This window comes from Peromyscus eremicus, chromosome 3 (genome assembly GCF_949786415.1).
Source record: "Peromyscus eremicus chromosome 3, PerEre_H2_v1, whole genome shotgun sequence".
In the NCBI taxonomy this organism is placed as follows: domain Eukaryota; kingdom Metazoa; phylum Chordata; class Mammalia; order Rodentia; family Cricetidae; genus Peromyscus; species Peromyscus eremicus.
In genome coordinates, this window is record NC_081418.1 from 94,591,534 (window position 1) to 94,606,014 (window position 14,481).

At 47.7% G+C, this 14,481-nt stretch overlaps 1 protein-coding gene across 7 annotated transcripts; it reads left to right on the top strand.

Moving 5' to 3' along the window:
* The first annotated feature begins 472 nt into the window (after positions 1 to 472).
* On the top strand, positions 473 to 11,918 carry LOC131907080 (sperm motility kinase X-like). Of its 7 annotated transcripts, XM_059258018.1 has the most exons (8): positions 473 to 602; positions 2,748 to 4,919; positions 5,262 to 5,433; positions 6,427 to 6,619; positions 9,313 to 9,465; positions 9,571 to 10,451; positions 10,787 to 10,995; positions 11,202 to 11,918. In XM_059258018.1, the coding sequence occupies exons 2-3, from the start codon at positions 2,842 to 2,844 to the stop codon at positions 5,296 to 5,298; spliced, it is 2,115 nt and encodes a 704-aa protein (XP_059114001.1). In that variant the 5' UTR covers positions 473 to 602; positions 2,748 to 2,841; the 3' UTR covers positions 5,299 to 5,433; positions 6,427 to 6,619; positions 9,313 to 9,465; positions 9,571 to 10,451; positions 10,787 to 10,995; positions 11,202 to 11,918. The 7 variants fall into 7 exon arrangements, with proteins under 7 accessions (XP_059114001.1, XP_059114000.1, XP_059113998.1 ...); XM_059258017.1 differs by having other exon boundaries at positions 6,389 to 6,619; positions 9,571 to 10,995; XM_059258015.1 differs by having other exon boundaries at positions 9,545 to 10,995.
* The last annotated feature ends 2,563 nt before the right edge of the window (positions 11,919 to 14,481 follow it).

The following is a 14,481-nucleotide window of genomic DNA, read 5'->3' on the forward strand; positions in this document are numbered from 1 at the left end:
TTAAAGAAAAATAAGTTGAATTCTTTGAGAGTAGACATGATGAGTTATTACAAACTTGTCACCAAAGGCTAGGGTCCAAATGAAGAGCAAAACCCTATCCACCTACTAAGGGGAGACTATCAGTCTGTAACCGAGGCAGGGCCAATGCTCTGGAGCCATTGTCATTCTTATGACTCCTTGTTTTATTATTAAAGTGGAAGGGTCCTTGTTAAGGTTTGGGTGTCAATGCCCCACAAAGAATCGAGTGTTTGGACACTGGTCCCACCAGGTGACACCATTTGGGGAATTTTTGGGTCTAGGGACGTGGGCCTAGCAGGAAGAGGTGGGTCACTGGGCAACACTGAGGACAGCCATTTGAGTGTAACCAGGCTCTTCAGGCCCTACTGCCCCACTGGCCAGACCAGTGAGCTGTGCCGAGCCCTCATTGGTCCATTTCTTGCTGTGATGTCACAATGACAGACACTTGTGCACTCACAGCTCTGGCTGAGGCTGCCTCCTGTCCTCACAGTGCAGGAGCTGTTGGTTGGTTGGAGAGGTGGTGTTCGGCACTGGAGAAAGAAAGAGTTGACTTGGACTTTCGGGAGCTGTTGGACCCCGACACTGTGAGTTTCTCTCCAAGTCTGTTGACTTTATTTGGTTTCTTGTTCTCAGTGAATTTGTCTATTGGCTTGCTTTATTTTTGCGCTTACTTTTTCATGTTCTTTATTATCTTCTATTTGACTTTCTATTCTTTTTGATGTGTATGGGGTAATTCAAGACAGGGTTTCTCTGTGTAGCTCTAGCCTTCCTGGAACTCACTCTGTAAACCAGACTGGCCTTGAACTCAGAGATCTGCCTGCCTCTGCCTCCTGAGTGCTGGGAATAAAGGCATGTGCCACCACTGCCCACCAGTTTTTATTCATTTTTAGGCTATGTTTACTGAGGTAGAATATTTTGATACTTTTATTTTATGGGTGTGAGTATTTTGTCTCCATGTATGTCTGTGCACCACGAGCCTGGTACCCGTGGAGGTCACAAGAGGGAGACAGATTAGCTGAAACTCAAGTAACAGGTGATTGTGAGCCACCGTGTGGCTGTTGGGCACCTAACCGGGCTTCTATGAAAGAGCAGGAGGTGCTCTGAAACACTAAAATCATCTCTCCAGCCCCTCAGTGTTTATCTTTACCTCTTCATGTATTTTTGTCATGTTTTCCTTGATTTATTTCTCCTATTTCAAGTCTTTTCTTGGTACTGAATACAGCACATAGAAGCGATTTAGTTATGACAATCACAGGAACACCTGTAACGCATTTTGATCACATTAATCATGTGATTAACCTGTGCTGTTATGCTTTCTTCTCCACTTCCTCCTCCACTTTCCTAGTAGCCCCTTTTTAAGTTGACGACCCCCTCCTGCTCCCAAACCCCACAGAGGAGAGAAAACAAGCGGCACATTTGAAGGACTGGCTTTTCCCAGGTAAAGCATCTGCTCCAGTCTGTCCTTGTTGAGAGCCCCAGTTTCATCCTGTGTGGCTTCCCATGGCTTGACTGTGGCACTCTTGCCCTTCATTCCGTTCCTATATTGTGGTGTTTGACCTCTAAGCATGCAGAGCAATCCTTGCACGGATCCTTGTGAGTGTGTTTTAACCATCAAGTATGGCCTTATTAATATGTTGTGGAATTTAATGAGAAGGGTTAGTACTATTATTAAGGACTTTCACATCCATGTTCATCATGGAAACAGCCTTTTTTTTCTTAATAGTGTCCTTCCCTGGCTTTGGCATGAATGAGTTTGGAACTGTTAAGTCCTTTCTATTTTGTGCAGTTTGGAGGAGTGCTGACATTTGTTCTTTAGGGGCTGGAATGGCTCATCAGTAAGTGCCTGGTCCTGGGCTTTTCTGTGCAGAGTCGTTTTTCATAAAAACTTCAATCTTGTTGTTTACTGTCTCTTCTCAAGTTGACCTTGTATCTAGAAATTTCTCAATTTCATCCACATTTTCCAATCAATGAGAAGAACCCTCTGGGTTTAAAAAACAGACTAATTTTGGGGTGGGGTAGGTTTGAGAGATGGCCCAGCAGGTAGGACCATGTACTGTTCTTACAGAAGACCTAGGTTTGCCTCCCAGCACTCCCATGACACACCATAACTGCCTGAAACTCCACTTCCAAGGGATCTGATGACCACTTCGGGCCTTCTAGGTCATAGAAAAGAAATAATATTAAAAGTATCAGTATTTTAAGTTATTTGTACTACCTGTGAGTGTGCGTGTTGGCACCCTCGAGTGTGCATATGTCTGTGCAAGTCTGCCCACATGAGCACATGCACACATATGTATGGATGCCCTCAGAGGCCAGAGGTGTAGGCTCACCTAGAGCTGGAGTTAGGGTAGTTGTGAGCCAGCTGACCTGGGTCCTGAGAACCACATACAGGCCTTCTGAACTCCTGAGCCATCTCCCCACCCAGGCACTCTGAATTTGGGGGTGTCTGCTGTCATATCAACTGCTCTTGCATCTGATTTTATTAGTGCCTTCTCTCTCAGTGAGTGTTGAGTTCGGGTAAGAGGATGATTATCCTTCCCAAGAAACGGCTCTTAGCTTCTGTGACCCCTTTGTTTTATTCTCTGTTTCCAGTTGATTCCTACCAACCCAATCTGTGTCTTATTCTGCTGTCTGCTGCTTTGGAAGGTGCTTTCTTCTCTTCCTGAGTATTGAGTCCCTATTAGGTTGTCTGAAGTATTTCTCTGACTTTCTTTTCCTTTTGGATGTAGGAATTTGTATTTATAAACAGTCTGGGCCTGATTTGGACTGTAGAAAATTCCCCATTGAAGGTTTGGTTCTAGCCGTATCAACGAGGACCTGACCATGGAGCAGGGCAGGGAGGCCCACTGCTCTGCTGAGGAGACCTTCACCACTGACTATAAGATGATGATGACCCTGGGCCAAGGACTGTTTTCAGAGGTCAAATTGGCCTTTCACGTGCCCACAGTATCCTGTGTGGCTGTAAAAATTCTTAGAAACAAGAAGAAGTATGCCTCATTTATCAACAGTGAAATCAGCATCATGAAATCCCTTACCCATGCCAACATAATTAAATTGTTTCATGTGGTCCACACCAGAGAGACCACCTACCTGGTGATGGAGCATGCATCAGAGGGAGACCTCCTGCATCATATCCTGGAACTGGGGTCCTTAGAGGAGAGGGAGGCTCGAAGGTTGTTTATCCAGATATTGCATGCAGTGCAGTACTGTCACGATAACTCTATTGCTCACAGAGACATTAAGGCTGGGAACATCCTCCTGGACTGCAGGGGTAATGCCAAGCTGGGCGATTTTGGCCTTTCGGCTAAGGTCATCCCTGAGCAGAAGTTTAGTGGTTTCTGCGGTACTCTATATTACTGCGCCCCAGAACTCTTTGGAGAGGAGGCCTATGATGGCCGTGCCACTGATATTTGGAGTTTAGGTGTGCTCCTCTTCCTCATGGTCGCCGGGTACTTTCCCTTCAGAGCTAGCTCTGTTGCAGGGGTGAAACAGCAGATCCTTGCCGCAAACTTCAAGGTGCCTCCACATGTTTCCATCGACATTTTCAATGTCATCGTCGAACTGCTGGTCATCAACCCCGGCAGGAGGCCCACCATAGGCCAAATCATGAGGCGCCCCATGGTCAGGAACAGTGAGGCTCGGTCACCGCCTACCTCCACCCAGTCTCTCCCAGGCACCCCGAGCCCTAGCATTGTCAAGGCCATGACAGTCATGGGGTATAAATCTGAAGAAATCATTGAGTCTCTGAGAGACCAGAAATACAACCAGGTGATGGCCACTTACCTAATTCTACAGCACCAGTTACCTGGGGGAGACTGCTACCATCACCAGGAGAAACCCGTGAGAACCATGCAGCCAGGCCTTGTCCTCAACCTGGCAGATCTTCACACTTTCCCTGTGTCCTTGGGGAGAGCTACCGAGCCTGCTCCCCCCACCTTCACCTTGCCATCGAAGACCAAGGAGAAAGATGAGAAGAAGGCCAGGCAGGGTGGCACAAGCCACAGCATGCCTGCCGCTCTGTTCTGCCAGCCAGAGAGGATGTACCCTCCTTATCTATCCCAGCTGTTCTGTCCTGAGACTGATTCCTTCACAAGCAGCAACCTGGAAAGCATTGAGTATTTCACACAGTCCGAGATTAGGTCATTCAGTGATCACATGACCAGTGTCCAGCCACCTCTCTTTCTGTACACCTCCTCTCCTACGCCACACCAGAGACAGACTAGAGGTGACACAGACAACATGTCCTCCTGCAGTCCCCAAGAGGAACTCTGGAGCTCCCAGGAGGCATCTCACTATTTAACCCTCACAGGCTCCTCTTCTCAGGATACATTGCAGGAAGAGACCATAACCCAGTATGAGGCTATCACCCATGATGCAACCTTGACACAGGATGAGGCCATCACCCAGGAAACCACCTTGACCCAACAAGGGACCATGAACCAGGAAGGAACCATGACCCAGAATGAGGCCATCACCCATGATGCTACCTTGACCCAGGAAATGACCATGAACCATGAAGGGACCATGATCCAGGATGAAGCCATATCACAGAAAGCGATCATGACCGAGGAAGCAAACATCATGATCGTAGAGGCCATCATTCGGGAGGCAAACATCATCCTAGAAGCCACCATGACCCAAGTTGAGACCATCACCCAGGAAGAGGCTATGACCCAGGCCATGACCCAGGAAGTGATCATCACCCATGGCCAGCCCCAGGATGCAGGCCCAGCTTCTTCCCGAACCCGGAGGCGCTACAGCTGGAAGAGGGTCAAGAAAACAATTGTGAACTGCTTCAGAAACCTCTGTTGCTGCTGCCTGCCTCCTGCAGAGAGAGGCCATGCCTCCCGCAACAACCTGGCTCCACAGGGAAGGGATCATGGAGTCACCCCCAGAACCAGGTGGGTGCACTTACTTCATTTTATTTGTGCTTCTCCTCCTGTCCCTTGTGATAAATGATGCCTGTGCCCACTCGTGGCACACTTGTGAACTTATCAACCTGTCACTTCAGAGAGACCAATCCCAGAGAATCCCCTCAAGTGTGACCTCAGGCTTTTTGAGCTACAAGTGGACAGCAGAGATGCTGATGAGAGCAGGGAGAGCAGGAGGTGGGGCAAGGCCAAAGGAGGCAAAGATCCCATGGAGGACCAGTGGGGTGCTTAGACACTGCAGGGCCAGCACAGTAAGTCCTGTGTGTTCCAAAGCCACTAAGAGTCTCCTTCCTGTGTCTTTCTGCTTTGAAGTCCTCAAGAGGTCAAGCCCCAGCTCCATGGCTTGTGAGCCACGGGTTGGGGACCGGTCTGGCTGAGAATCGGACAGCCCCACGGGGAGCCAGGCCGGATGTGCGGGAGGCAGTGTGGACACAGGCCCCTCCTGCAGAGGAAGAGCTGTCCACCCCAGCGCAGATCTCTCCAGGTAAAATCCCAGGCAGGAAGGACAGGCTTTCCCAGGGTCTTGCTCAGAGGGGAGGGCTGAGGTGTAAAGGGGCCCTAAGCTGTCTCATGGAAAAATAGCCCCTCTCCCCCTACCTGGCTAAACATCAGAGATTGCCCTCTGGGTAGTGACTCTCCTTAGCTCCCTATTTCTGGGCAGAGAACATGGTCTTCTCCATGAGGTGAGACTTCTCTCCCCAGGGAGAGTATTTCTAGTCAGCCTGTCCCACCTGCCCCAAGATGGGTTCCCAGGTTCAGAATGTGGCCAGCAAGCAGCCCTGTAGGGCTCCAATAGAGGCTAGCTGTGGCGATATTGTGTTCCCCAAAATATTGTGCACCCTAATAAACTTATCTGGGTCAGAGAACAGAACAGCCACTAGACATAGAGCCCATAAAATGGTGGCACACGCCATCTGGATCTATGTGAGTTTAAAGCCACACTGGAAACAGCCAGGCATGGTGACTCACGCCTTTAATCCCAGAAAGTGAGCCTATAATCCCAGGAAATGATGGCAGAAAGCAAAAAGGTATATAAGGCATGAGGGCCAGGAACTAGGCAGGTTAAGCTTTAGGCTTTTCAGCAACAGTTCAGCTGAGATCTATTTGGATGAGAACTCAGAGGCTGCCAGTCTGAGGAAATGGGATCAGCTGAGGAATTGGCAAGGTGAGGTGGCTGTGGCTTGTTCTGCTTCTCTGATCTTCCAGCATTCACCCCAATACCTGGCGCTGGGTTTGTTTTTATTAATAAGACTCTTTAAGATTCATGCTACAGGTAGCCTCCTGCCAACCTTTTGCAAGAACCCCCCAAAAGTCATCACAGCAAGGTACATTGCTTGAGTCCTCAGACCCAACTCAGAGCAAAGCTTGGGAAAACTCTCTACTGGGGAGTGACTCCAGGGCAGGCTGAGTCTCCTCTCTCCACCAATTCTGCCCTCTAGTTACTCACCTGCTGCCTCTCCATGCTTGCTCCTTCAAGGCCACCATTCCCACTCGGAACTGCATTCTGCACTCATTACCACGTGCCACACCATGAGGGAATGATAGGTGTCATGATATGGATCGAACCAAAAGCCCTTATGAAGGGGCAGCAACCTGCTGGGGGCCTTCCTCGTGCCAGCCCAAGTCTGCACTCAAAGGGCATATCCCTAAGGTCACTTGTTCTTATACAGGTAAGCAGGCTTTTGCACATCCTTTGGGCGAGTTTCCTGGAAGCCTCCCCTGTCCATCCCACAGTCACATTGTAAGGTCTCATTTCGTTTATTCTTTCTGCTTAGACGGTGCCAATATGCCACAGCATGAGACACAGAAAAGTCTGTGTGACTGATGTAGATGGTACATCTGTCTATGTGTCTCCCTAATGTGACATGGAAACAAGGGTCCTGGGATGATAATCATGCTCTGCTGGCTTCTGTGTCCAACAGCATGTCTTGATAGTGTTCCAGCACTAGGAGAACACATCTGCCACATCTGTTCTGTCCTCTGAGCACCACTAAGCTCCTAGGACAGATATTTTAATGTGCTCAATCTGAAAAGAAAAGAGAACCTTATTCCACTCTGGGGTGGGAAGAGTACCTCAGAACCCCATGCTTCCCAACCCACCGACAACAACTCTGGGAAAGTACATTGCAAAGGATCCTTTGCTGGCCTCAGCCACTGGATCTGCTCAGACAAAACTGAGGAGGACTTCTCAGGCGACTCAGGCCAGCCTGGGAGGGAGATCTGTCCTCTCACATTGTGATCCCCCTAAGACAACTGTATTGTTCTCCTGCCCCCATCCCCAGGAATATAAAGCCACTGGTGAGTATCTCTCTCTGTCTCTGTCTCTGTGTCTCTCTTTATCTCTCTCTCTCTCTGCCTCTCTTCTACATGAACAACTTCTAGGCAGGTCAGCTGTTCTGTCTTAAACTGGACCCCCAGAGAATCACCAAACACTGAAGATCACTATAAACAGCAAACCAAAAATGCAAACATGAAATAAAAATTGCAATTGATTGAAAGAGATACATGATATTAAAGCCGACCAACCAAAAAATAATACATATAAAACCTTGAATGACCCACCCTAATAATAACAGTCTCACAGAAGCATGCTAAGGAAACACACTCCACCTACAACCAAGGATGGAAATTGGCTTTCATTCCCTGACAGGTGTATTAAGGTGTCACACGCACACTTCCATTTTATTTTCAGACATTTGGTTCTGTCTACTTTGCTACAAACTGTTTTCATCTGCTGTTTTGTTTGTTTGTTTTTGGAGACAGGGTTTCTCTGTGTAGCTTTGGTGCCTGTCCTGGATCTCATTCTGTAGACCAGACTGGCCTTGAACTCACAGAGATCTGCCTGGCTCTGCCTCCCGAGTTCGGGGATTAAAGGCATGCATCACCACCACCCAGCTCCTCTGCTGGTTTTAGTGTTCCCACAGAGTATTGCCCTATAACTCAGGCTCGACTGAATTCAGTATGTAGTCCAGGCTGGCTTTAAATTCCTGAGGATCCTGCTGCCTCAGTTCCTCTTAGGTGCACTGGAACACTGTTAGCATTTATGGTTTAGTCGAAGTCTCATATATCCCAGACAGGCCACTCTGTAGCCAAAGACGACCTTGAGCAGGATCCTCATCTTCTTGTCTCTAACTCCCCAAGGCAGAAATTCCAGTTTTGAGCCACTCTACCCTGTTAAGTATGAAAAGCTCAAGGCCAGTATAGGCAGGAGTGAGTTGCAGGCTGAGTGGAATCCCATCTCAAAAAGAACATGGAAATTCTGAACATTTTGAACTATCAGAGCTGGACACGGGCTGGGGAGATGGGGGAATGGCTAAAGCGCCACAGAGAAAGGAAGGACTGTGTGAAAACAGGATGAGGCCGTGTCCTTATGTCATCTGAGGCCTGGTGCTGAAGAGAGGCAAGTGTGGGAGCTTGCTGGCCTGAGGTCAGTGAGACACCCTGTCTCGAAAATGAAGGTGAAAGCCGGTGGTGGTGGAGCACCCTTTAATCCCAGGACTGGGAGGCAGAGGCAGGCAGTTCTCTGTGAGTTCAAGGTCAGCCTGGTCTAGAGAGCCAGCTCCAGGACAGCCAGGTAAACTCAGAGAAACCCTGTCTCAAAAACAAACAAAAAGAATTAAGGTGCAAAAGCATTTGATGAGTATTCCTGGTCTACATGTGTGCTCAAAGGGTTAGAACAGACAGACAGACACATACACATACATACACACACACACACACACACACACACACACACACACACACACACCCCTGTGGTCACGCATGCATCATGCACAAACACACACACTCTTTGTGCAGAGTTTTCCAACCCTGTCCTTACCTGTTCCCCCTCACTACTGTCTATTCCTTATACTCATGGCCTTTTCTTTACCAAAGCACATGACTCTTAAACCCCACGGTGGCATAACTATCAGTCCCCTCTAATGAGGAATCCTCTCATTTTTTTCTCTCCTCTTGTTTTGACTCTGGTTTTCTGTCTGTAGTCCAGGCTGCCAAGGACTGGAGACCCTCCTGCCCTCAGCCAACTGATTGTAGGGAATACAGGTGTGCACCTGGTCTTAGTGCATTTGAGGGGTTTTGTTTTTTAAATTATCTATGTAGTGGTGGATGACCTTGAACTTTTAATCCTCTGCCTCCACCTGCCAAATGTAGGGACTAGAGAAATTCCCCACCAAGCCTGGTTTATTTGGTCCTGGGGACCAAACCCAGGGCCCCCTGCATGCCGGGCAAGAGCTGAGTCACACCTGTAGCTCAGGCTAGCCTGGGACTCACTATGTAGCTGAGGAAGACCTCCTGATGGAATTACAGATCTACACCATTGACCCTGAACTTTTTCTCTCTCTTTTTCTTTTAACCTTTCTAGATGACCTAGTCTTTTTACTGAGAGTCTTTTGAAGTACCACAAGCTGAGCTGTATCCGGATGCCGTTCTTCTTCTGAAGCATGTGAGCTGTGATCTGGGCAGGAGGGAGGGAAAGGAGGCTGTCCCAGTCCCATGCCCTCTCAAGGACACTCAGGTCAGTATGCAGCAGTCCCTGGACTGCCACCTGTGTAGCCAGGCTGCTTTGAAGGATGTTCTGACTAGCGGCCCTCAAGTTGGTCTCATCTAACTCTCTATGCAGCTCCGTGGGACAGGATGGAAGGCACAAGCCTCAACCAGCCCATGTCCAGACCTGCAGATGATGACACTATGAAATGGAGCCTCACCCCCACTGCTCGAAGGTTTAGTCCCCTCACCCCTCGGGAGATCTCATACCCCTCAATTTAGCCAGTTCTAGGGAGTTTGTGCATTTTTCTTAAGACTAGATGCCAGAGCCAGGGTGAAGGTGTATGCCTGTAATCCCAGGACTCTGGAGGCTTAGTCAGGAGACTAGCCATAAATTCAAGGCCAGCCTGGGCTATATAAGGAGCAGTAGTCTATCTAGCTTTGGTGACACTGTGAAATCTCTCTCTCTCTCTCTCTCTCTCTCTCTCTCTCTCTCTCTCTCTCTTTCTCTCTCTCTCTCTCTCTGTCTAACACAGAAAGTGAACAACAGGACTAGTGTTCCGTGTGCCTTGCATGCACACTGGTTCTTGGCCCTGGGTTCTTGCCCAGCATAAAATAAAACCAGGTGGAGCATGCTGGGAATCCCAGTATTGGAGGGTGGAGACAAGAGGATCTGGTGGTCAAGGTCATCTTCCAACATGGAGAGTTGGAGGTCAGTCTAGGAGGAATGACATTCTATTTTAAAAGCAAACAACCCCTACCCCCAAATCTTAATGTCCAAATCTGAGAAAACAGTGTCATGGCAGCCCATAACAACCACCTATTCCATGTGAATCAGAAGACCTTTCTGATAGAGAGAAGAAAGTTGGGCATCTGGATGTGCAGTGCAGTAATTTTTTTCCCTGTGACTCACATCTGGAATTGACCTGAGCATTGAGTTCATCTCCTGTGCACAGCACTGAAGAGCTGTTCAACAAATACTTCCCGCTGGCCCTGTGGGAGGCACTGGGGAGCTGTGTAAGTAGTGCTCCCTGTTGATCCTGTCGGGGGCAGTCAGGAGGAAGGTTTGGAGAGCATGGAGACCCCCACCTGTGCCAATAGGAAAGGCAGGAAGGCTGCTGGCCCTGCAACCTGTCAGAAACTCTGGTGTTGTGCTGCCCCCTTGTGGCACTTCTATACCAGTTCCGCGTTGGTGCACCTGCTTGGAGGAGGTCCCTGCTTCAACTGGTGCCAACCACTGGGGTGGTTGGGTGGGTTTGTGGGTGGGTGGGGGTAGGCTTGCACCGCTATACCCATCTAACATGATTTTGTCCTTCCGTCTTTCATTCCTTTTCCCCGTTATCATAATAAAGGAACAAAATACCCTTAATATCTCTGCTGACCAGGAGATGGCCTTGAAGAAACTGCATAGACACACACTGCTGTTCCTGGCCCTGTTTATTAGGCGAGACAACTGGGCAGTGAGTCAAGAGTGTAAATCGACACTCTTACCGAGATTCAGAAGCACAAGAGGACCGGGACAGTGACTGTCTGTTTTCACATTGCCTGCTTTCCCTGTGAGGTAGGAATTCTTTTCCCAGGATGCAAGAAAAAGGACGAGCAGGCTTGCTGAAGCTTGTCACCCCAGCACTTGGAGATGGACAGAGGTGCATCTCCTTTTTTGTTTTGTTTTGCTGTTGTGATTTATGTTTGGGTTTTGTTTTCCCAAAGACAGGGTTTCTCTGTTTGGCCCTGGCTCTGTAGACCAGGCTGGCCTTGAATTCACAGGTATCTGCCTTCCTCTCCGACCCGAGTGCTGGAATCAAAGGCATGCTCCACCACCACTTCCATTTGATGAAGGTGCATCAATCTCGCTGGCCTTGAGAAAGCCCGTGTCCAAAACACAATGTGTACAGCATCTGTGAATTGACATTTGAGGGAATACATGTGCTACATACCTACAAGTTGGAGCATACACGTGTATGTATTCAAGGACACACATGTACAAGCACACAAGTGTAAACATATAATGTGTGAGTGATCTGCACACACACTGAAGTAATAATAGTGATAAAGAAGCACAAAGTTACTTGAAGAACCAGGTAGCTTTTTGGAAGACCTGACCTTCTGTGCAGGAGCATCCTAGTCGGCAAGACCTAGGAGAATGAGACAGAGTGATGCTGCTGAGAACACTGGGGTGGTCCTCTCTGGATGCTCTATGGTTGATAGAGCCCAGCAAGCCAAGATTTGGGGACTCTTATTACTGCTGAGTAGATTCCAGTTGGTGGGCTGACAAGGTGATCCCAGCTTTGTTAGCACTGTAGGTCACCTGGATGTCTCACCTTTCTATAGCATGAGACGAGGCGCCTCTCGGAAGCTGAGGAGGATGGCCCTGCACTCAGGAGCAAAGGCCACCTTGATCAATTCTACTGACATTAATGCCCCCTCTCCCAAATCATTGCAATATGTTTTCTATGTTGGAAATAAAATGGCATTGTTAAATGAGCTTTTTGTTGTTATGAGACGGTCTTTGTAGCTCTGCCTGGCCTGGTAATGTGTAGCCCATGATGGCCTGAAATTTGAGGCAATGACCTCGACTTCCCGAGTGGCTGGGATCACAGGTGTGCCTCATCACTGCCTGCTTCTTATGGGCCTGTTTTTCTTTCCTGGCTCTTATATAGGGTCACATGTGTTTAGGTTAGTATTGAACTTGCTATGTAGCAGAGGCTATCCTGAACTCCTGATCCTCTCATATGGCCTCCTTCATGCTCATATCACAAACCTGGGCCACCACACTGTAGCCTTGATATGACAGTTTGTGCCCAATCTTATTGCATCTTGTTTTGTCATGTTTGGTTGGTATCCCTGGGAGGCCTGTTCTTTTCTGAAGGGAAACAAGGGAGCAGCAGATCTGGGGGAGATGGGAGGTAAGGAGGGGGGACCTGGGGAGTAAAGGGAGGAGAAGCTGTGGTCAGGATATGTTATATGAGAGAAGAATAAATAACAATTAAAACTTTAAAAATGTGAGCAGAAGACCATGGAATCTTTGGATACAGAAAACTGAGTGACTTTAAATGTAGCCATTTTCTCACAGAATTAAAGATCTCTTCCCTTTAGTCATTTCTCACCCATGGGTGTGTGGTGGGTTGTGGTGTGTGTGTGTGTGTGTGTGTGTGTGTGTACATGTTTGTGTATATGTGAGTTTTTGTGTATGAGATGACTGTGAAATATGAAAATTGTACAAAATTATTCATGAAGCTACTGCCCAATTGTTATAGCTTCAAGGGGATGGGAACAGAGAGTTGAGGGAGGCTGGAATTACTAAATTTTCCTCTACAGATCTTAGCGCTGTCTCTCTGGTTACAGTAAATGCATGCCATTTTTATTACCTTAAAAATAATAATAAAATTAACTGGAAAAAGAATGAAATTTTTTCATGATAAAATTTTAAAGACAAGATTATATATAAAGAGTGACAGGTATAGCAACAGGGCTCTGTGAATAAAGGCACATGCCACCAAGCCCAAGGTCCTGTGTTTGATGTCCAGAACCCACAGATGTAAAGAGAAAACCGACTCCCAAAGCTGTCAGACCTCCACACATGCACCGAGGCATGTGGCTCCCTCCACGTACAAATAATAAACATGATGAAGAAATGCGGGAATCGCTTTTTATTTGTGTACCCAAAGATACACCCAGTAAGTAGATATGCCCACACAGGTCAAAGACCATGGAGACAAAACACATCCCCTCTCTTTCCAGACCACACCAACATGCTGGAGGATGCTGAATTGTCATAATGTCACTGGAGGGGCAACATGGCTGACCTTGCCCTGAGTGAATGAGAAGATAAATACCTCTGCAGGCAGCAGTCTGTGCCAACTTCACTGATTTGATGGCCTTGAGAACAGGAAATCTTAGAGCAAATTATCTCAAGTTCCCTTGAAGATGCCTCTTACTCTTCTAAGTCAGAGCCCACAGCACTGAATGGATTAGCCACTTTGTGCAGAGATGTATCATCGTGTGTGGTAGAAACATGAATAATATGAACATTGAAGTGGGAATTCCATGGATATTAACCTCACTGCAACCTCTCTCCTTAAGATCTCAATTACATTTCTCATACCTCTAGAGAAGATAATATTTGCGTTTAATTTTTTTCTTTAGGTACTGGAAAGATAGCTCAGTGGTTTAGAGCAATTGCTGCTCCTGCAAGAGGACCTGGGTTTGGAAACAGCACCCACTGGTGGTTATCAACCATGGGCATTGGGCATGGCCATGGTACACATACCTGTGTGCAGGCAAAACCCTCATCCACAAGACTAAAAATAAAATGTCCCTTTAAAGATGTTCCCATGGAAATACAGAACAAATTATTCAAAATAAATGAAATTCTAATGAAAATTCGCCCTAGGGCTGGGAGAACGGCTCAGCAAGCATGGGGAGCCAAGATCCATCCCCAGAATCCACATGAGGAAAAGCTGTCTGTGATCCACTTAACCACAGCTTCCCCTGTGGCCACTACCTAAGCTCTTGCTCTACTGATTTCCTGCCCAGCCTACATCTCAAATGACTGCCCCACTGCCCTGCATTTTGTGTGCATGTGTGTGGATGCACACACACTTGTAATCCCAGACCTAGGAAGACATACACAGTTGGATCACCAGGACTCACTGGTCAGCCAGCCTACCAGTCCGGGCCAAAAACAACCTCTGTCAAAAAAAAAAAAATTAAACACTTCGGTGATACCCAGGTTGTCTTCTGGCCTCCACACACATGTGCCCACATGTGCACTCACATACACAAGTACCTGCAAGCCCACAAACTGGCACACACATACACATACATGGATGTTCACACATACACACACACACATATTAAAAAAGTTTCAGTTATTACATAGTATAGTTGCCACCTGTCCTCACTAGTTTCATGTCAACTTGGTAGATGCTAGAGTCATTTGGGAAGAGGTACTATAGATCGAGAAAGTGTCTCCATAAGATTTGCCTAAGGGCCGGTTTCTCAGAAAATTGAGAATCAATCTACCTCAAGACCCAGGCATACCACT

What these genes read in the sequence shown, in the direction of transcription:
- LOC131907080 (XM_059258017.1), top strand. Translation starts at nt 2,842, where the DNA reads ATGGAGCAGGGCAGGGAGGCCCACTGCTCTGCTGAGGAGACCTTCACC. An exon ending in GGAGTCACCCCCAGAACCAG is followed by an intron (nt 4,920 to 5,261) that starts GTGGGTGCACTT and finishes TCTGCTTTGAAG; the next exon opens with TCCTCAAGAGGTCAAGCCCC.